Source organism: Odocoileus virginianus, chromosome 31 (genome assembly GCF_023699985.2).
Source record: "Odocoileus virginianus isolate 20LAN1187 ecotype Illinois chromosome 31, Ovbor_1.2, whole genome shotgun sequence".
Taxonomy (NCBI): Eukaryota; Metazoa; Chordata; class Mammalia; order Artiodactyla; family Cervidae; genus Odocoileus; species Odocoileus virginianus.
Genome location: NC_069704.1, coordinates 13,553,154 through 13,573,485, shown reverse-complemented (window position 1 = coordinate 13,573,485; position 20,332 = coordinate 13,553,154). Strand labels below are relative to the sequence as shown.

General features: G+C 39.5%; 2 protein-coding genes across 3 annotated transcripts in view; one reads left to right on the top strand and one right to left on the bottom strand.

Moving 5' to 3' along the window:
- The first annotated feature begins 1 nt into the window (after position 1).
- Positions 2–8,587, top strand: ABITRAM (actin binding transcription modulator). Its single transcript, XM_020892394.2, has 6 exons — positions 2–275; positions 1,905–1,956; positions 2,571–2,700; positions 5,336–5,412; positions 5,495–5,564; positions 5,656–8,587. The coding sequence occupies exons 1-6, from the start codon at positions 17–19 to the stop codon at positions 5,815–5,817; spliced, it is 750 nt and encodes a 249-aa protein (XP_020748053.2). The 5' UTR covers positions 2–16; the 3' UTR covers positions 5,818–8,587.
- Positions 8,588–9,269: 682 nt separating this feature from the next.
- CTNNAL1 (catenin alpha like 1) overlaps positions 9,270–20,332 on the bottom strand; it is a 53,511-nt gene continuing 42,448 nt past the window's right edge. For both annotated transcript variants that reach the window (XM_070459336.1, XM_070459337.1), the window contains 7 exons: positions 18,136–18,186; positions 17,895–18,049; positions 14,430–14,478; positions 11,609–11,665; positions 11,351–11,464; positions 10,337–10,420; positions 9,270–10,199 (listed from right to left, as the gene is read on the bottom strand). In XM_070459336.1, the coding sequence (XP_070315437.1) occupies positions 10,194–10,199; positions 10,337–10,420; positions 11,351–11,464; positions 11,609–11,665; positions 14,430–14,478; positions 17,895–18,049; positions 18,136–18,186 (516 nt within the window). In that variant the 3' untranslated portion in view covers positions 9,270–10,193. The remainder of the gene's footprint in view (positions 10,200–10,336; positions 10,421–11,350; positions 11,465–11,608; positions 11,666–14,429; positions 14,479–17,894; positions 18,050–18,135; positions 18,187–20,332) is intronic.

The following is a 20,332-nucleotide window of genomic DNA, read 5'->3' as shown; positions in this document are numbered from 1 at the left end:
CAGATGCCAAAGTTCAATGGTTGGCGTCGGTAGGCGGAGCCTGCGGGAAACGGAGGAGCTGCGCGCCTGCGCACACCGCGTGTCTCGGGCCACGAGCCGGAAAGACGACCTACTCCTGGGCCCGCCGGAGGAAGTGTCCAGGTCCCGGAGGGCGGGGTTTGCAGCCTTGGATGTCGCCATGACTACCGAGCCCGAGGACCCTGTGGCCCCCTTGGCTGCCGAGCCCGCGGTGCCGTCGCTTGTGGATCGTTACTTTACTCGCTGGTACAAAGCGGGTAAGTGGGGGAATGATGTTCTTCTCTCCTGGGCCCCATTGGCACTATGATGATAGATCATAAGCCACGCTCACTCTCCCCACAGCAGAAGGAACTGGATCTCTGTTCCCCTCTAGGCCAAGGGAATGGTATTTGCAGAGACGTGGAAAAACAGCAGGGTGCATTCTGGGGAGGGTGAGTGCACTGCGAGTTCAGGAGGGTGCGTTGCTTGGGGGTGATAGTCTAAGATGAGATCTCCGAGGGAGGTTGGAACTGGATTTCAATCTCCTTAAGTATCTAAAGGGTTTTAAGGGACTCATAAAATGCTCCATAAAATGATTAAAACAATCAGGTCGAAACTAAGGTAGAGGCATAGGGAATGAGAAAAGAGGGTGGGTTAGAAAGAGGCATTTAGATAGCAGATGCTTCGAACTGTGGTGCTGGAGAAGACTCTTGAGAGTCCCTTGGACAGCAGAAGCAAACCAGCCAATCCTAAAGGAAATCAGCTCCGAATGTTCATTGGAAGGACTGATGCTGAAACTCCAATACTTTGGCCACCTGATGCAAAGAGCCAACTCATTGGAAAAGACCCTGATGCTGGAAAAGATTGAGGTCAGGAGGAGAAGGGGGGGAGGGGTGGGTCACAGGATGAGGTGGTTGGATGGCATCACCAACTCAACGGACATGAGTTTGAGCAAACACTCGGAGATAGTGAAGGACAGGGAAGCCTGGTGTGCTGCAGTCCATGGAGTGGCAAAGAGTCGGACACAACTGAGTTACTGAACAAGAAAGCAGAATCTATTACACTTCACCACTCCCTGGTGGCTTAGTGGTAAAGAATCTGCCTACAATGCAGGAGACCCCAGGTTCCATCCCTGGGTGGGGAACATCCCCTGGAGAGGGGAATGGCAACCCACTCCAGTATTCTTGCCTGGAAAATCCCATGGACAGAAGAGCCTGGTGGGCTACAGTCCGTGGGGTCGCAAAGAGTCAGACACGACTGAGCGACTAACACACTCTTACAAGTAGGTATCCTATTGGAGAACTTTGTATACCTTCAAATAAGAGTGATGGGAGCATCACTGGGGACCCTTCTCCACATCCTTGCTTATATTCATTCAGGGATAATAGGTGTAATCATTTTATGCAATACTGAAATATTGTATAATAGCATGTGTCTTACTGGCCAAACTTTGTGTAACCAACCATCAGGTTTATCCTAGATTGAGGGACTTCCTGAAATGCATGACTTTCAGTACTAACATCAGGACAGTCCTGGGCAAACCAGGGTGAGTTACTCACTAAAACTGACCAAGAAAACATGTGCTACTATATCATATTAAAAAGATGCATCATTAACCATTTTTTTTCTAATAGAAACGACAAGTGTAATCATTTTACAGTGAGGATAAAACAAGATGGAGCAAAGAATTAACATCACTTTGACACTGAATGAATGATTCCATCTGGTCCAGATTTCTTTAACTTCTTTTTAGGAAGCCTTTAGGTACATCTTTTTGAGTAATGAGGCGATACCAGTGACATATGTATCTAGTCTTCACAATTAACTATCTTTATGAACCAAAGAAAGTACCACACAGTGGCAGTAAAAACTGACTCAACAGCCATAGACTCATTTATTTCTTCTAGATGTCAAAGGAAAACCCAGTGAAGACCACTGTATACTACAGCACTCTAACCGGTAAGCAAATTGGAAATTTTAAATTATCAAAAAAAATTTTTTTTCTGGTATTATAGCCCTGGTATGGTCTTGTATTGAATATTCACTAAATGATTATCTTCCACTGTGTTGAGATGGTATTATATATACAATAGGCATTTGGTTGACAAGAATAAGTTTTTCTTTTCTTTTTTTTTTAAGAATGAGTTTTTCAATGCTTACACTAAACAAGTAAACTTGATTACTCAGACATCCAAATGGAGGACCATACCCTTAGTCAGCTACTACCTCAAGTAACCAGCCTGTGCCTATCCATGGAATTGCCTGAGCCCATGGAGAGGGCCAGGGTGGAAACAGATGTACATATGGGTGTGCCTCAGTGCTATCTAAATGCCTTGGTACTCTTCCCTTTCAGGGGAAGGAAAGTCAATCCCATTTTCTCCATATTTATTATTGTATTCTTCAGTTAAGCTCCAGTAGTAGCTGGGGAAAAAAAGTGCAGGGGGATGGGGAGGGAATGATAGGTTGAGTAAACAAATGTCAGCTCAGCTATTCTTGTGCCAGTAGGCATACTATATTATAGGAGGAAGAATTGTACCATACAATAATACAGGATCAATTTTTGCTCCTCGTAGAATATGTGTCATCACGTTAGCAGGATCTCATCCAGTTCTTCAAAGTGGAAAAACAATTAAAAGCATTTCTTATCAAATCAGTACCAACTGTAGCAGACTTCAGAACAAAGTCTCTGGGAAATTTAAGCGGGTATGTACCTGTATTTCTTTACTGAAATCCTCTATTATCATAATAATGATAGAGCCAGTCAGTCTTATAACCAGCAATATATACTCAGCATACTTCCCTGGTAGTTAGAGATGATTTTAAGAATCATCTTTAACTTTTAACTCTAAAAGAAATTCTCAGGCCAAAAAGATAAGGTATTTCAAAAGGTATATTATCTGTCATATAGGTTCTGTACCACCATCCCTACCATCCCCAGGATAAAGGATAGAGAAAGCGGGCCTTTGAAAAAACAACTCTAGTACCAATATAAGAAGATATATTGTCCCTTCTAATTTTATTGAGCCAGTATGTCAAATTTTATAAAACCTAGGTGATCAATTCTTTTTTGTCACATATTTTCATATGTGAATTTAAAAGACAAAAAAAAAGTTCTGGAGTAGTGAAAAAAAATCAGTCTTAAGAAAATACACAGTATTTGCAAATACACAGTATTTGCTTCATATCATGTCCCATTCCTAAATCATTGCCAGTTTAGTACACATCTAGCTATACCTTGTTCCTCCAAATAGTGTTCAGTTATAGAAAAATGTTACCTCTATCCTCTACAACTCTATGCAAGACCAGTACTATTAATATTAAAGGAGGGTATCACACCAAGGACAATTCAATACCATCATACAAAGCCCCCGGATAGGAAAATTTCAGTGGATGACTTCAGTTCAGTTCAGTTCAATCGCTCAGTCATGTCTGACTCTTTGTGACCCCATGGACTGCAGCACGCCAGGCCTCCCTGTCCATCACCATCTCCCGGAGTTTACTCAAACTCATGTCCATTGAGTCGGTGATGCCATCCAACCATCTCATCCTCTGTCGTCCCCTTCTCCTCCTGCCCTCAATCTTGCCCAGCATCAAGGTCTTTTCAAATGAGTCAGTTTTTCACATCAGGTGGCTGATGTATCGAAGTTTCAGCTTCAACATCAGTCCTTCCAATGAACATTCAGGACTGATTGCTTTAGGATGGACTGGTTGGATCTCCTTGCAGTCCAAGGGACTCTCAAGAGTCTTCTCCAACACCACAGTTCAAAAGCATCAATTCTTCAGCGCTCAGCTTTCTTTATAGTCCCAACTCTCACATCCATACGTGACTATTGGAAAAACCCTAGTCTTGACTAGATGGACCTTTGTTGGCAAAGTAATGTCTCTGCTTTTTAATATGCTGTCTAGGTTGGTCATAACTTTTCTTCTAAGGAGTATCTTTTTATTTCATGGCTGCAGTCACCATCTACAGTGATTTTCATTTACTGAGTTCATACAAAGAGCTTCTGCTAATTACCCTCACTGTTCTATAAGACCCTTGTTTATACTAGGCCTAAAGGCCTCTAATAACCTGCCTTCTAATTATTGGTTCCCCCCTCCTCATTCAAGAAGAAAATGGACTTTAAAAGGTATGGACCATTCTTTGAAGTCTACAAACTACAAGTAACAGTTAGTGCTTGTGATGTTCCTGTGATAAATCTTTGTCCAAAACAGTAACACCCTTGTTACTACTAGGAACAGAGAGGGACCTGCATATGGAACCCTCTGTAGATAAACTGACTGGATCTCAGCACTGCTCATCATTTATTCTCCTAAGGGAGGTGACAACAAGGGATTAAAACACTTCTTTTTGACACAGACCCAGTGGTAGAGAAACCGTCTAGGATGAACCCTTAACTGCTTCTCCCAAAAGTGGGGAGTCACATGGACTACTATTTTGAAACAAAATCACCACATGTAAGAGAAGTGAAGGGAAGGTGCTGACACCTGCATACTGCCTAATTAATATTGTTTGAGTGGTGAAGAGGCCCTAAAGAACAGCATCTAGACCTCAAATGTTCACTGCAGTAAAAATTTCTGGAAGAAAAGAGCAATACACGAGAGATGCTTCCATCCGTTTCCTATGAGCCTTCTTGTAGGTATTTGTCAGAACCTCCCCCAGATACATCTGTTCAGTGGAGTACATGAAACTAAAACTGTGCCGTGACATTCAGACAGATGACATTCAGTCAAAATGTAGTATTCCCTAGTGAGAGACAGGGTAAGGAGTTAATTACTCTTAACTGCTACTTAAAACTTTTCTGTTTTCCACATTTTCCTTAGAGTGCAGTTTTTTAAAATTAGAAAAAAGATCCCTCTTCAAAAAGCCTCAGTGATTGACCCTAATGAAGTCCTTTTATCTATTAAAGTTCTAATATAAAAATAAGTGGGAATCTTAAACTTTGTATGACATTGCTGTTGTTTGCTATAATACTGGATTTTATATTGTTTATTGATAAGATTTCCCTTCCCTTTTGATATCTTTATACTTGGATATATGGAGCTTTCTCATATACAGTTAAATATAAAGTATAATAAGATAAAATATATTAATACATAACTAAACTATTATCACATGTGTTTTTGACTGCTTTTTCCCCTAAAGCTTAGGATGTTACCTGACCCGTAGCAAGCATTTGATATATAAATGTGTGAAGAAATGAATGTTTTTTTCTGTACTTTACTCATTTTTACCTAAAACACAAATTCCAGGAATATATGCTATTGTAACACTGAGGGCTGCCTCTCAAAGAAAAGTGAAAATGTTCATCAATTAATTTTTCTTCCTTTTTATTATCAGGGGGCACAGTTTCTCACAGAACTTGCACCACTGTGTAAGATTTACTGCTCAGATGGAGAAGAATATACCATATCTAGGTAAGTTACTTTTGAACCACAACTTTGGAGAAGCACAGGAGGTGATACTTTTCTTCAAAACAATTGTTTTTTTTTTAACTAGCTGTGTTAGAGGACGGTTGATGGAAGTGAATGAAAACATTCTCCATAAACCATCTATTCTTCAAGAGAAGGTAAGAGGGGCTGGGGAAGTATGAGCCCGTCCTGTACTTTTTATCTGATTTTTTAATCATTCATCAGCATTAAACATTGTTTCCCTTCTAGCCATCTACCGAAGGCTACATTGCAGTTGTGTTGCCCAAATTTGAAGAAAGTAGAAGCATAACAGAAGGGTTATTGACACAAAAGGAGTATGAAGAAGTTGTGCTGAAACGCCTCAAAGCCACAACAGCTACCTCACAAGGGGCGAGGACTGAGGTGGAATGAAAGCACCACAGCATCTTTGTCTTTACCCGGCCTGCCAGTCCATGCACCGGGGAAGAACCAGCACGGGTGAAGCCGACTTCACACCCGCCATCCGCAGGGAGGTTTTTTTTTTTTCCTTTAGTAAAGATTTTCTCATCATTTTTAATGGGAAACAACTAAAATCTCATGGAAACAGTCCGGTAGGGAAATTTTTACTGTTGAGTTTTCAAATCATATATTTTTTTCTTCAAAATCAGAATATATTATTTTGATGTCTGACAGGTAGGTCCTGATATAGATTTGATCTGCCTGTAGATAATACAGAGGACTAATAATAGAGAATTTAGATACAAATTCAGCAGCACCTTTCCTTAGTTCTCTAGATATACTCCTGTCCAACTCCCGCCACATCTTGGTCAAGTAAGTCTCCAAGCTGTCATTTGAATGGTGTGGAATTGAGGGAGAAAATCCTATGTTTGCTCTTCAAATAATATTTGCATTGAACCCTGAAGTAGGACTGAAATTTCCAACAGAAGAGAGCTCCAAACTGGCGTGCTGCCAGGAGTGCTGAGTAAAGATCTGTTCTGCTGCTTCTCCACCTCAAGTTTGGTGCTGATCTCTGCCAGCCTCTCATTAGTCTTGTCTCGTTTCTTTTCCAGTGACTTTCTAACTTTTAGTTCCTCTAGGTAGTGTTGCTTATATTTTTCCAACGCTGCTTTATTAGAATCTGAAAAGCTTTCATCTTGGAGAGTTCAGATCCCAAGTCTTTAATTCTGAGTTCCATCTGACTTCTTATGGAAGCAATATGCTCCTCTTGGAACTGCTGTAAATTTTCTTCAGATGCTGCTTGTATCCCTCCGGCTGCTCCTCGCCGGCCCGGCTCACTGCTCACCCGCCGCCCTCGCCCCACTGCGCCGGGCCGGGCTGCCCGCTCTCACAGCCCCCGACGCCGGCACGCAGAGGCCCGATCTTAAACCTGACCAAGTCTTCCTTCTTTGTCTTGCCTAACAAGCCTCAATTCTGTCTTCAGCCTCCCAGATCTGACTACCCCGTGCTCACTGTTCTTCTCTTGCTTTTTTCTTTCTAACAACTGGCAAGCAAGAGATGTTTTTCTGGTTAAAACCAACAAACAAAGCATTTTGAGGAAAAATTTACTCATTGTCCTGTAGCCCATTAATAACTACTATGTTTTGACATAATTGTTTGAATGTTATGGCATGGTAATTGTTTTTGCCTCAATTGTACGTCATTTTGAAGCTGAAAAACAACTAGCCTTTCTTCCCCAGCCTGCTTCAGTGTGACACCACCGAAATGTCTGAGCTCACTTAGGTTGCCAAGAAGAGGCAAGGGTGTGTAGTTTGCCCTCTCTGTTCTACAGGTTGGCCTTCAGCTCTGAACAATGTAGCATGTAACGCTGGCTTCTTAATGCGGGACACATGAAAAGGCTTTGCAAGGGGCTTTGATAACATGAAAGTATTACCATGTGGTGTTAAGTAACACGTGTATTTGTGGTCACTCAATCTCACACTTCAGTTACAAGATAACCAGTGAAGAAGTTCCTATAATTCAAAGACACGGATGCCTCTGAACAGAAAAAAAGCTTTCATATTTAAAGAAACAAAAATCTATGAATTTATGGTTTAAGATTATATATTCACAATGCATTTCAAATGGAAGGGCTTTTTAAGTTGTTATTTTTCCTTAAGGGCTGCAACGCATACAAACATACAAATACTTGTTTTTAAATAAAAGTTATTGATGTGTAAATTCTGTTGGACTATCATCTTTTGCTGTTCAAGTTGTAAGTTATCCCTTTCCCACCCCCACTTGCATTCTGAACTGGATGTGAAACAATGGACTGGTTCAAAATTGGGAAAGGAGTACTTCAAGGCTGTATATTGTCACTCTGCTTATTTAACTTATATGCAGAGTACATCATGCGAAATGCTGGGCCGGATGAAACACAAGCTGGAACCAAGATTGCTGGGGAAAAATATCAATAACCTCAGATATGCAGATAACACCACCCTTATGGCAGAAAGTGAAGAGGAACTAAAAAGCCTCTTGATGAAGGTGAAAGAGGAGAGTGAAAAAGTTGGCTTAAAACCCAGCGTTCAAAAAACTTAAGATCATGGCATCTGGTCCCATCACTTCGTGGCAAATAGATGGTGAAAAAATGGAACAGTGACAGACTTTCTTTTCTTGGGCTCCAAAATCATTGTGGACAGTGATTCCCGCCATGAAATTAAAAGGCATTTGCTCCTTGGAAGAAAAACTATGACAAATCTAGACAGCATATTAAAAAGCAGAGACATCACTTTGCTGTCCAAGGTCCTCATATAGTCAAAGCTATGGTTTTTCCAGTAATCACGTACAGATGTGAGACTTGGACCATAAAGAAACGGTAGTACTGGAGAAGACTCTTGAGAGTCCGTTGGACAGCAAGGAGATCAAACCAGTCAATCCTAAAGGAAATCAACCCTGAATATTCATTGTAAGAACTGATGCTGAAACTCCAATACTTTGGTTACCTGATAGGAAGAGCCAACTCAAAGGAAAAGACCTTGATGCTGGGAAAGACTGAGGGCAGCAGGAGAAGGGGACAGGATGAGATGGTTGGATGGCTTCATTGACTCAATGGACATGAGTTTGAGCAAACTCTGGGAGACAGTGAAGGACAGGGAAGCCTGGCATGCTGTGATCAATGGGGTCACAAAGTTGGACATGACTTAGCAGATGAACAATTCTCATTTCAAGTATAGAAGCTCTTTTGTGAATAAAGTTTTTAAATTATTTTTGATTTATAAGGAAAATTGTTTAAAGTGCCAGCCTGACTGTCCCCTAAGTATACCCACCAGACATGATACAAGTAGTAGCTCTGAACCTCTGCTCCAGTGTACAGTAAGCTAAAAGCGTAAGCGTAAACCAGCAAATCCCCATTTCATGTAGCACAAATGATTCCCAGAGATGTCATAAAACAAAGATATGAAAGATAGTAAACGAATTTTATGTCTGTTTTACATATACTGTTACCTCACAGCATTCTCCCATTATTTCCATTGTAATTTAAAAGAATATTTTGGTTTCAGGGAATAACTATCATGTTTGGTGATTTTTATAAAGAAATATTGATAAAGGTCATAATGAAACTGACTGCATCCCATTTTCTCCCGAAGGCCTACAGTAAATTCAAGTTTCCTTCAGTAAAATACTGACTAGCTAGGTGGTAGTTCTGTGGTTCTTCAGGATCTGGCACATATTCATTATGAGGGCTGAACCAGATAATTATCAGACAAGCCTATAGAAATCCTGCCTTTTGGCAACTGGCATGTCCTGTTAGATTTCAAACTGAATTTCAAAGCACCGTGATAAAAGAACAGAAAAACAAAATTAACAATACAGCATCAGGACAGAACTTATAAACTGATCCTACAAGCCCACCCCACAAAAACAAAAGCTTTGAACCCTAAAAGTAAAAAGACTAAAGATGTTTATTTGTTTTATAATGAACATTCCAAAGGCACATATATAAAATGTATGTTTACTCAGAATTTAAACAGCTTAGTTCAATTATTCTGTCTTCTATCTTACATTCCATCAGTCACTACTGAGAAGTACAAAAACTACTTCTGAAGCCAGTAACATAGGCTTAGACTTTCAACTAATATTCAGGGCAGAAACAGGCCAGCTATGCTAGAAGGAGAACTACAACCACTTACTTCCTAGTGAGCCAGGACTCTGTGGCGTGAGCTCCATGATCCTGCTTTTGGGAAGGGAGAGGAGCGGGACATGCATCACAACAGACTGCCTGTGTTCTGAAACCCTAGAGGACAAACATGTGCTCTTAGGATGGATGACCTGTGCCAGGACAGCAGAGACCCAGTCATCCTCAGTGGACAGGAGGCACTGAAGAAGAGCCCCCAGACCTAAGGAAAACCCTGCATCACCGAGACGACTGTATCTTCTGCTGCAAATTAGTGTCCTAGATGAGAAGTTTAAATTTTATAAAACAGAAAGTTAAGGTAAAATACGCCATCAGCATATACTCAAAAGAGCTTCTTTGGATTAAACTGTCATTAAGACCGTTGGGATATTTGGTTTGACTTAACATTATTCAAGGCAATGTCCCATTTTAAAATCACCCTGCAATTAGAAATAACAGCAACTATCATGGCATTTATTAGTTGTCAGAAAGCTTCACAATCAGTTTCATGATCAGAAAATAAAGCAAGATTTCAGTTTTTCTCTGCAAAATTGGTGAGTTTCTGAAACATAAAGGATCATTTGCTTTCTAAAATGGTCAGTGTTGCCACATGGTGTTCCCAAGATCTGACCTCAAAAGTTTCTCAAATTTTACCATCCACAGTTGTAACTCAGGCCCATCTGTTGTTTTCCATCTAAAGCTGGAAAGAATTGAGATTTAATTAGTTTCTGCTTTACTCTTAAAATAAAAATTGCAAAATTAAACAGTATTTTCTTTTGCATTTTCATTTACAATAATTTTTAAAAATATGAGTTTAAGACAGAGAAATCATCTCACCTTCTTCAACAGTTTATAGCAAAGTGAGAGAAGCTGAACCAAAACAGCCATCATGGACCTTGCCTTTGTAATACACTTATCAACCTATAATGACAGAAAGCAAGCAGATCAAATTCTTACCAGGGGGCCTTCAAAAGACTTTATCACTTAAAATTTCGCCATTATAGAAATCTAAGGGATCTCAAAGGGTGTATAGATTAAGGCATCTGAACTGACTTGATGAATTGAGGCCCCAGAACACAGAAGCTGCAATTGCTGCTGAAGTCTCGTGCCAGTTTCATGGAACCTCAGGAAGAATGAATGGAAAATCAGCCTGCTCTGTTTCAGACCATTTGGGGATCTCTCAGTGTGCACCAAACAGTGGCGGTGAACCCCTAACTTGCAATCCCTTGCACTCTACTTTGCTGCACACAAACTTCCTAAGATAAACAACAGAGGCCTTTCTCTCTAAAGGGTCTGTGCCCTAGACAGGTGATGACGATGAGATTTAGGAGCAGCTGCTCAGTGCTAGTGGAGAAGGCAATGGCACCTCGACTCTTGCCTGGAAAATCCCATGGGCGGAGGAGCCTGGTGGGCTGCAGTCCATGGGGTCCCTAAGAGTCGGACATGACTGAGCGTCTTCACTTTCACTTTTCACTTCCATGCATTGGAGAAGGAAATGGCAACCCACTCCAGTACTCTTGCCTGGAGAATCCTGTTGGGTTGCTGTCTATGGGGTCGCCTAAAGTCAGACACGACTGACGTGACTTAGCAGCTTAGCAGCAGCAGCTCAGCACTATGGCATTAATCCTGTCCAAAAAGCTAATTTATCTGGTGAACCTACTGCTCCCTGAGGTCAGTTATAACTGTAGATGATAAATGCTTCTTGCAGTTGAGGCAGGAAAAATGGAAATAAATTGTACTTTGGGTATTAACACTTTATTTGAAGAAAGAGGCTGGAAGCTAACCTAATTTAAAAAAAGGAGTGTGAAAGTTTCTCAAGTACCTTCCTGCATATCCCACTGTCCCTTTTACCTTTAGAAACACTTGATTCTGCAAAGGTGTCTTAATTATTGTCTGGAGTTGGTGGCAGAGAGGAACAAACTTGTTTATTTCCAGGAGAAGCATAAGTTTGTCATCATCTTTCAGCTGAAATGTAAATATGGCAGTTGTAACAATTCCAATGAAACTCCATCTTTTAAACATCAAATACCTTTATACCTTAATAATACACTCTCAAAATGAGTATTTACGACATCACTGCAGGACCAGGCACGGGGATATGTGAATTACCTGTTTTGAGAAAGCCTGTACACTCGACGCAAGCTTCAAACCCTCTTCAGCAAAAACCTGGTAGAGAGGAAAAACGTCACTACTTTAGGTGCATATCTTCTAGGTAGTTGGTAACAAGTACACTCGTAGGTAATTTTCATATGGAATTTTAAGACTAAAACCAAAACATTAAAAACACGTGTCATGGAACTCCTAAGGTTTCTGCTGTACCCAGGAAAACACAACAGTTCAACTCTGTCCACAAGCAGATTTCCCAGCCCTGATGCAAACTTATCCCTGCAGAAGCTCCTCTCCATGTGGCCACTTCCAGTTACCATGGAAGATCACGCGATACTTGGAAAAATTATGTCTGGGTTTCTAGATGGATCTGAAGTTCATCCCATTATATCCCCAATTATAAAAGGTGATGAATTTTGGAACATGAGGTCAAAAGCATTAGAACATTGGTTTCTGCTTCTGGCTTAGCAAGAGAGAATCTGTCACCCATACATGTTCTTCAACCACCCATCTAAGGGGACCAATTCAGATTAATTTTTCACTATTGACCACACATTTTACAATTTATTAGTAACAAGAATAGGATGATAGGAAAGAATGCTGGAAAATACTTCAGAATATTCTGGATGATTATTTTTAAATGGTACATAGACTCTTTTAGAGTGAGATAACAGGAAAATGAAGACATGGCTTTAGGTGGCAGCAGTAAGAGTAAAAAGAACTTGGTAAATTTTGAGAATGATCTTTGAAAAAAAATAGATCTTGATAATAAATTAAGATAAAGCATATGAAGAAGGAGAAAATCATTTCAGGGTTAACTTTAACCCTCTTTCCAACAGCCTTGCTGTCATAGGATAAACTGATCTCAGGGTCAAATAGCCCTTTACATCCTTCGTTAGCCTTTAAAAGGGAAGCCAATGTGTTTCACACCAACCTTCTAACCTAATGGAATGACTCGCTTAACCCACATGTTCCTCCTCATCTTTCCACATTACCACTTTCTCTTGTACAACGTCTGCTCTTCCCTACTAGCCTTCAAACCCCTAGGAGCAGGATCCCTGTCTCACAGAGTATCATGGTCTCAAAACCACCTGAAAGCTGATGACTCCCAAGTCTCTCTCCCCATTCTTGAGCTACCCTGACATGAACTGTACATCTTACTTGAGCAAAACTAAATGCTTGATTTCCAGCCTCTAAATCCAATGTTGTCCCTCTGTTCCTTATCTCAGTAAATGGCACTACTGTTTACCCTGTTGGTCAAACCAAAAGCCTTTGAAAACAGAAGTCAGGTCATGCCACTGCAAAACCCTCGGTAGGTTTTCTGTCATTCTTGGGAAAAAAAGAAAAAAAGTCAAGGCTTTCCCCAAGGCTCAGAGACGTCATACGTCACCACCTTCCTTCTTGTTCACTCCATTCCACCCACGCAGGACACCTGCACTTCCTATACCTCAGGGCCTTTGCACTTGCTCTGTCTGCCTAAAATATTCTACCCCCAAGATATCCATCTAGCTCACTCTCTAAACACTCTGCTCAAATGTTACCTCTTTAAAGAGGTCTTTTCTGACCACTCCTCTACCACTTATATGTTTTTATCTCTAAGTACTTATATATGGGGATTATATATGCTTAATTGTATATTGTCTATCTGCTCCCGCTAGAATGTAAGCTCCATGGGGAGAGGAAGGGGCTTCCTTTTGTTCACTTTTCTCCACAGAGCTCTTAACCCCAGGATCTGACACACCAGTACAAATTCAATGACTATTTGATAAACATTTTATATAGACACTTCAGCAGATGTTGATTTAATAAGTTAGTTTAATAAATAAGCTAACACAGGAAGATGGTGAGTAGTGGATATTTTGCAGTGAAATACTCCCTATGATGTGGTCTGCCTTGGAGTGGATATGGGTGAAACTGAACAAAATGAATCCAGAATTTACTCCAACTTTTTAAACAGAGAAATAGCTCACTTAAAGTCAGTTTTACAGGAAATTCCAAATGAAATATCCTCTGTAGTTCTTCTGACTCTGTTGGCCAACATCCTTTCACACTGAAATCCCTTTCCTAAAGAGGCTTAGGTGAAAGCACATGGGAATGCCAAAGGAAACTATCCAAAGGTGATAAAGTGATAGAAATTTCAAATGCAAGAATGCCCTTGGTTCTGGAGAGGCAAACAGACTAACATGAGAGTCAGGGGAAATAAGAAAGGCATCTTGTAATCTCACCCATCTAAGCCTCTAAATAAGGGAGGAGGATTAGGGTTAGGCTTGTGTGACATTTCATAAGACACACAGTGCAGAAGGGTAGGTGTCGGTGTATCTGTCTCTCCCTGAACGCCCTAAATCATCAGGACGACAGAAGAAGGAAACTAACATGTACCGAGAACCTGTAATGGTCTCAAGTCTGTTGTTACAGATGCTTTCTTACGTGTTTCCTCATTTAATCAATACCATTCATCCAGTTCAGTAATGAAGACATCAAAAAGTTTTCCTAGTCTTCAGGACAATATAAGAGATAGGCATCTGCTAACAGGATATTTTTACCTACTTGGGAAAACCTAAAACTTAATATTCCATCTAGTGACTATCAAAGCCCATTCTACTTTATTCCTATTTTTTTTCCCAAGAAAATAACCATTTTTTAGATTTAGCTCTAAAATATGCTCTGCAAACCCTTGAATTTTCTGTCACTCTTGCATTGTACATGTGTGCTGTATATACAGGTAAGTACACTGGTATGATACAGTAAATCGTTTAGAAAACCATCTGTTACAAACTTTTAATCCAGAATTAAAGTATTATCATCAAATGGAAATTAAACATACCTCTAGTTGATGAATTAAATCCTGGTAAGTTTTTAGCGGCCCCTCTCCCCTGAAATAAAATAATTATTAAGGAGGTAAGAAAAAGTTATTGCCTAGAAATTGATTTTATATTAAAGTTTTAGAGCATCCTGTGTATTTACAGATCCAAAATTTTGAATTTTGAATCCAATATTTTGAATCCAAAATATTGAAGAGACGAGTAATATTGTCACTCTTCTTAAAGCAGCTTTAATATTTAACTCTTACCTCTTAAGGCACTTTTAAAAACTGGTAAACATTATATATGTTAATTTTATAATGTAAAGAGAATTAAAACTGACATATTTAAGTTTTATTTTTCTTTTTTAACTTTCATTTTGCTTCATAAACTCAAGATATGAGATCTGAAAATAAAAGGCCTTTGTTCCATAATGGATAAAAGATGAGACCAAAAATAAGGAAATTCTCATTTTTTATTCTAATTTCAACTCTGGCAAGAATTTAGGTGATTCTGATGAGGCACATCAGTAAAGTTTCAATTCTGAGTCTATAAAATAAGTTAAACAATATTTGTGCTACCACCCTCATCAAGAAGATTAAGGAATATCACATTGAAAACTACCAAGAAGAATTAAGAACTTCACAAGTGAAACGTAAATTACAACAAAGAGCAACAGAATACATTAAGAAGAGCAGCCTAGACATGAACCAGAAGATCTGAGATCTAGTAGGAACTGGTTTGGCTCTTAACAGCTACTAGTTAGGAACACAATATTCTTTTACTCTGATAAACTGTTGTAAAGACAAACGAAAATATGAAGCAGAAACCACTTTAAAAACTATATGACACTGGAATGTGTGGAATCTTTAAAAAGTAAAATGCATTAGAAAATCTAAAATACATAAATTATAATGAAATACAAATAACTGTAAATAAATGACAAAGAAACTATATAAACCGTTAAGACAACCTGAAATAATAGCCTCAAGAAAAACTATAAAACTGCCCAGGAAAATTACAAAACTGGTACTACGAAGACTAACAGACGAGTCTCAGAAAAAAGCAACTAGATGAGGCTGGTAAGCCATTGTCTTAAGGGAAAACAGAAAAACTATTTGGGGGAGAAACAGGTATACTGACAAGGTGGGGAGAAAACAAAGCCAGCTTGAGAGTTTATGACAATTGTATTACAGAGACTTGCAAGAACGACACAAGGTATTATCCATTACAGAAAACCCACTTTATTTTCCTGAACGTCAGTGGCTCCTGTTATGGTTATTAACCATACCCCAGGAACAAGTCCCCTCCACAGAGTTAGTTATCTCTTCTCTTCACAATACAGCCTTTCATGCTTCCTAGTCTCTGGGCTGCATGTAATCCCTTGCCAAGATCCACTATTCTGACTCAGAAACAAAAACTGCTGACCATATAATCCTGAAATATCCTGAGATAAGAAACAAGAAATAAAAGGGGCAGTTGCAAACTTTAAAAAAAAATCTACTGATGAATTCTTTATTTGGGAAGATTTTATATACCAAGGGTTTCCCTGGTGGCTCAGACGGTTAAGGATCCACCTGCAGTGCAGGAGACCCAGGTTCAATCCTTGGGTCAGGAAGATCCCCTGGAGAAGGGAATGGCAACCCACTCCAGTATTACTGCCTGGAGAATTCCATGGACAGAGGAACCTAGCGGGCTACAGACTAGGGAGGGTCACAAAAAGTTGGACATGACTGAGCAGCTGACATTTTCACTTTATATACTAAACTACACTGGATAAGTAAAAATTTATTTCTTCAGTTCTTAGCAGTCAAAAAAATTTTTAATCTGATTTTTATCACCATGAGATAACTAGCATGATTCCAGCACAAAGTAAAGATGTCTGTTTCTTCAGTTAATCTTCACATTTCAGTTAACCACACACTGAGTGCAGGGAAACAAATTCTATTTTACTTTCTTTTGCACACTTGACTCATTGGATTTTTAAGTGATGTGAACTAAGAAAGGAGGTCAAAACTAGTTTGAGAAAATTCAATTCTGGGAGAAGGTTGCTAAGAATTAAGAACAAAGGAAGAAAACCACCGAAGTGGGGGACAAAAAGGTCTCCAATGATGGAAAATATGGAAAGATTATTAACAAATGACTGCTGACCAGAGGCAAAATTATTCAACTCCTATTATTTCTCTTGAAAAGGTAGAAGACATCAGTAAGAGAAGAAGGAATGTTTCTTCCTCACTCCTAACCTTCCTTCCGTATGAAGAAATCCTCACTAGCACAGCATCCCAAACTTCTCCCTGCTCCCTCACTTATCTCACCCCTCAGAAGAGGGTGGACATTTATTGATTTTTATTTTCAGTCTTTTTGGTGACTTTGCAAAAATAAATTGGACATGGTAGCCCTTTCATTTTTCCTTTTTCTCTTGGTACTAAAGGTACCCTTGGAATATATCTGGTCTTTCAAGTGTTTTAAGAGATACATTCTGCCCCTATGGGGTAAGATTTCTTAATTCTAGGTATTATTTTTAAAAACCTATTTGCCTATGGCTATAAACTACATTACTCAGTATCAGCTTTATCAATACAAATGCCACTGGCCCCCATCTGCCTATTCTTTTGCTTATTTTTCAGTTAGTTTAGAATTTGGGTGAAGAGAAAGGGGCTCTTTATTGAGCCCCAAAGCCCACACAGTGGTAGAGATCCCAATTAGTTTAGCTGAGCCTCAGACTTGAGATCAAATGGATTACATTCCAGAATACTGAAACAACCGGCCGGTGTGACCCACTGCTGGTTGTAATTTCAAAATCAAAATGAGCAGAAGAGAAGCCACAACACTGAAGATATCAAGTATTCTCCAGTTTTGAAAAATGAGTAAGATACATACCAGAAAATGAGTGAAAAGTCTGAGGTCATTTCTTGAGAAAATTCGAACAGGTTATTGAGTGCATAACTGATTAAAGTTTTAACTACACTGAGATACTATGCCATATGTATAATCTTCCACTGTTATAAGACAAGACAGAGAATGTAGCTCAGATAAATGTAAAGTTAGGGAAACTCTCTGCTGCATAATGAATGCTGACCCATGGAGGTGTGGCACCGACTGACATGGCAGATCTCATGGCTCTGTTCTTCGATCTGTGTATGAGCAGTCACGTGTAAAGATTTCAAAGGCATGTCGTTTAAACTTACTGATGCAGGCTGGGGGAGACACAGATATGTGGGATGAAGAGAAAGCAGGAAGCAAAATTATTTCAGAACTATGGAAGGAATGGGACACAAACCTAGAAGAGGATCTCATCTAAGTCTAAATCCTCGTTAAATGAATGTCTTCTTGCTGTGTTCACTGAACTGTCATAAGAACTACTACTTATATAGTCTCTTTACATATATTTGAAACCAATTTTAACCTATCAATGACATAACATGGCACTTTTTCTTTATAACAGGTATCATTAAATTCATTTTAAAAGGTAACGTAACTACATTTACCTAGTAAATAAATACAGAGAATAGGCCATACTGGACATGTTCCTTCCATACAGAACCATCTCATTCTCCTGATCCTCCCACTTCTCAATCTCGCAGTTGGCATCAGAAGTGAGCAAACCCAGTTTGAGTCCAAGCTTTGCTATCTTGGCTTGCTCCTACAAAACATACATTTTAATCACAACGATGTAATCATTAACTATGTAAAAGACTGGAAGTAAGACTACTGCAAAAGAGATCTTACCTCAGAGTCAGGCTTGTCTGCCTTTAATGATCTCAGGTTTGCACTATTCTTCTGTGACAATAAAAAGATTAAAGCATCTTAAAAATCGGTACAGATAATTGTAAAGACATGCAATAGTAACGGAAAGCATAACAAAGTACATTAACAAAATTTTAATTAAAATTTTTTCAGTACATACTTAAACTATATTAAACTGTTTAAGTAAAAACAATTATGGCTGACCCTTGGCAGACTCTTGAGAGTCCCTTGGACTGCAAGGAGATCCAACCAGTCCATCCTAAAGGAGGTCAGTCATGGATGTTCATTGGAAGGACTGATGTCGAAGCTGAAACTCCAACACTTTGGCCACCTCATGCAAAGAGCTGACTCATTGGAAAAGACCCTGATGCTGGGAAAGATTGAGGGCAGGAGGAGAAGGGGACGACAGAGGATGAGATGGTTGGATGGCATCATCGACCTGATGGACATGGGTTTGGGTGAACTCTGGGAACTGGTGATGGACAGGGAGGCCTGGCATGCTGCGGTTCATGGGGTCGCAAAGAGCTGGACACGACTGAGCAACTGAACTGAACAACATGAGGATTAAGGGCGCTGACCCTCACCTTAGCCAAAAACCTCTGTATAACTTAAAAAGAGTCCACCCTCCATATCCATAGCTCCTCCATATCTATGGTTTTGCATCTGTGGATTCAACCAGCCTCAGATGGTGTAGCACTGTAATATGCACGATTGAAAAAATTCACTAATAAGTGGACCTCAAACTTCAAATCCATGTTGTTCATGGGTCCACTGTAATGACAAATATCTGAATATGTGGGTTCAGCTTTGAACAGGTAGGTAGTTAGAAATCTGGGGCTATGGAAAGCATCTGTGTTTCAGATTCTTAAAGACTTCCGCAGTCTTCCCACAGACCAATTACTACACACCCAAACCTCCCTGGCCCCTCCAGTAAATTATTCTTAAGAAATGATATAATAAAATTAACTGCTACATGCAGCTTTCAATATCTTCCAAATGTTAGGACTCTGGAATTCATTTCCTTTAACCAGTTTGCCCCTTTGAGGGATAAATTTCAGCCTCCTGGTTTCACTTACATCCAGATTCCTAATCCTATATCCCAGGTTATATAGGTAATTATACTTAGAATTTAGGATTTACTATTTGAACCAGCATGTTTTCATGGCCCCTAGCTCTGAAACAGCAAGTTAGTGTCTATGTAGGCTATTTAAAACTCAGGAGTATATTTCCTCTTGGGCAGAAGAAAACATTGTACACCAGTTTGTTTACCAGGCTGGCCCACAGATGATTGCTTACTTGTAAAAACCACTACCTAAAGCAATGAAAAATATATTGAGAAGTTCTCTGGAGATGGCAGCCCGAGTTGGGTATTCCCTGAATTCTGAGATCTGGCGGGAACTCCCCGAGCTGGGGCAGTAGTTCCAGAACAGCTGGGCCAGTAGAGATGAAGGGGCCAGGAGGCCAGGGAGCCACTTACTGTTTAAAGAAACCATTCATTCAAATCACATACACACACCTCCCAGAGTGTGTATTCATACACATGGACACAAAGTGCAAATCATGATAAAACATGCGCGTTTCTGCTCAGCTTAAGAAGGTAACTCTGAAGTATATGTGTACTTCTCCATTTTTGGTTTCCTTATCACCATGATTTACTACTTCTGACCAGCTATTCTGTCACCAGTTTAACTGCAGAACAGAACAATTGCAGCTTTTTCCTTTTTTTCTATCCCACAGTTTATATTTGTTGTGTACCATAAAAGAAATGGGAAGAGGTAAAGGACAGAAGATAAATTCAGGGAATCTATAAAGTTACACACACACACACTCTCTCACATATACTGCCTCTTGGGTTCATTAGAAAATAAGCAGAGATGACCAATGATTTCTTTGGTTTCATGTATAATTACATCCTCTGTATTTTCTTCTTTAGTCTAGTAGACTATAAAGCAATTGATAAAAGTATTTAAGAAAGTTAAGAATACCCTAGAGGTTTTTAGGTTTTATTTTATTTGGAATTTTACATTCCACCTTTATTCTTTTCAATTTAGTTGTGTTTTCATTGTTTTTATTTTTAGTTTTACAAATTATTATTATTAAAGTGTTTAATGATATTATTAAAGTGTTTAAGACTGAAAGGGAATTGCCTGAAAAGGTACAGAAACCATCCTAATAATAT

Bases quoted from the DNA above. Each gene is read 5' to 3' on its own strand.
- ABITRAM (XM_020892394.2), top strand. From the start codon at position 17: ATGGTTGGCGTCGGTAGGCGGAGCCTGCGGGAAACGGAGGAGCTGCGC. The intron at 5,413-5,494 runs GTAAGTTACTTT...TTTTTTAACTAG, and splicing joins GAAGAATATACCATATCTAG to CTGTGTTAGAGGACGGTTGA. The intron at 5,565-5,655 runs GTAAGAGGGGCT...TTTCCCTTCTAG, and splicing joins CATCTATTCTTCAAGAGAAG to CCATCTACCGAAGGCTACAT.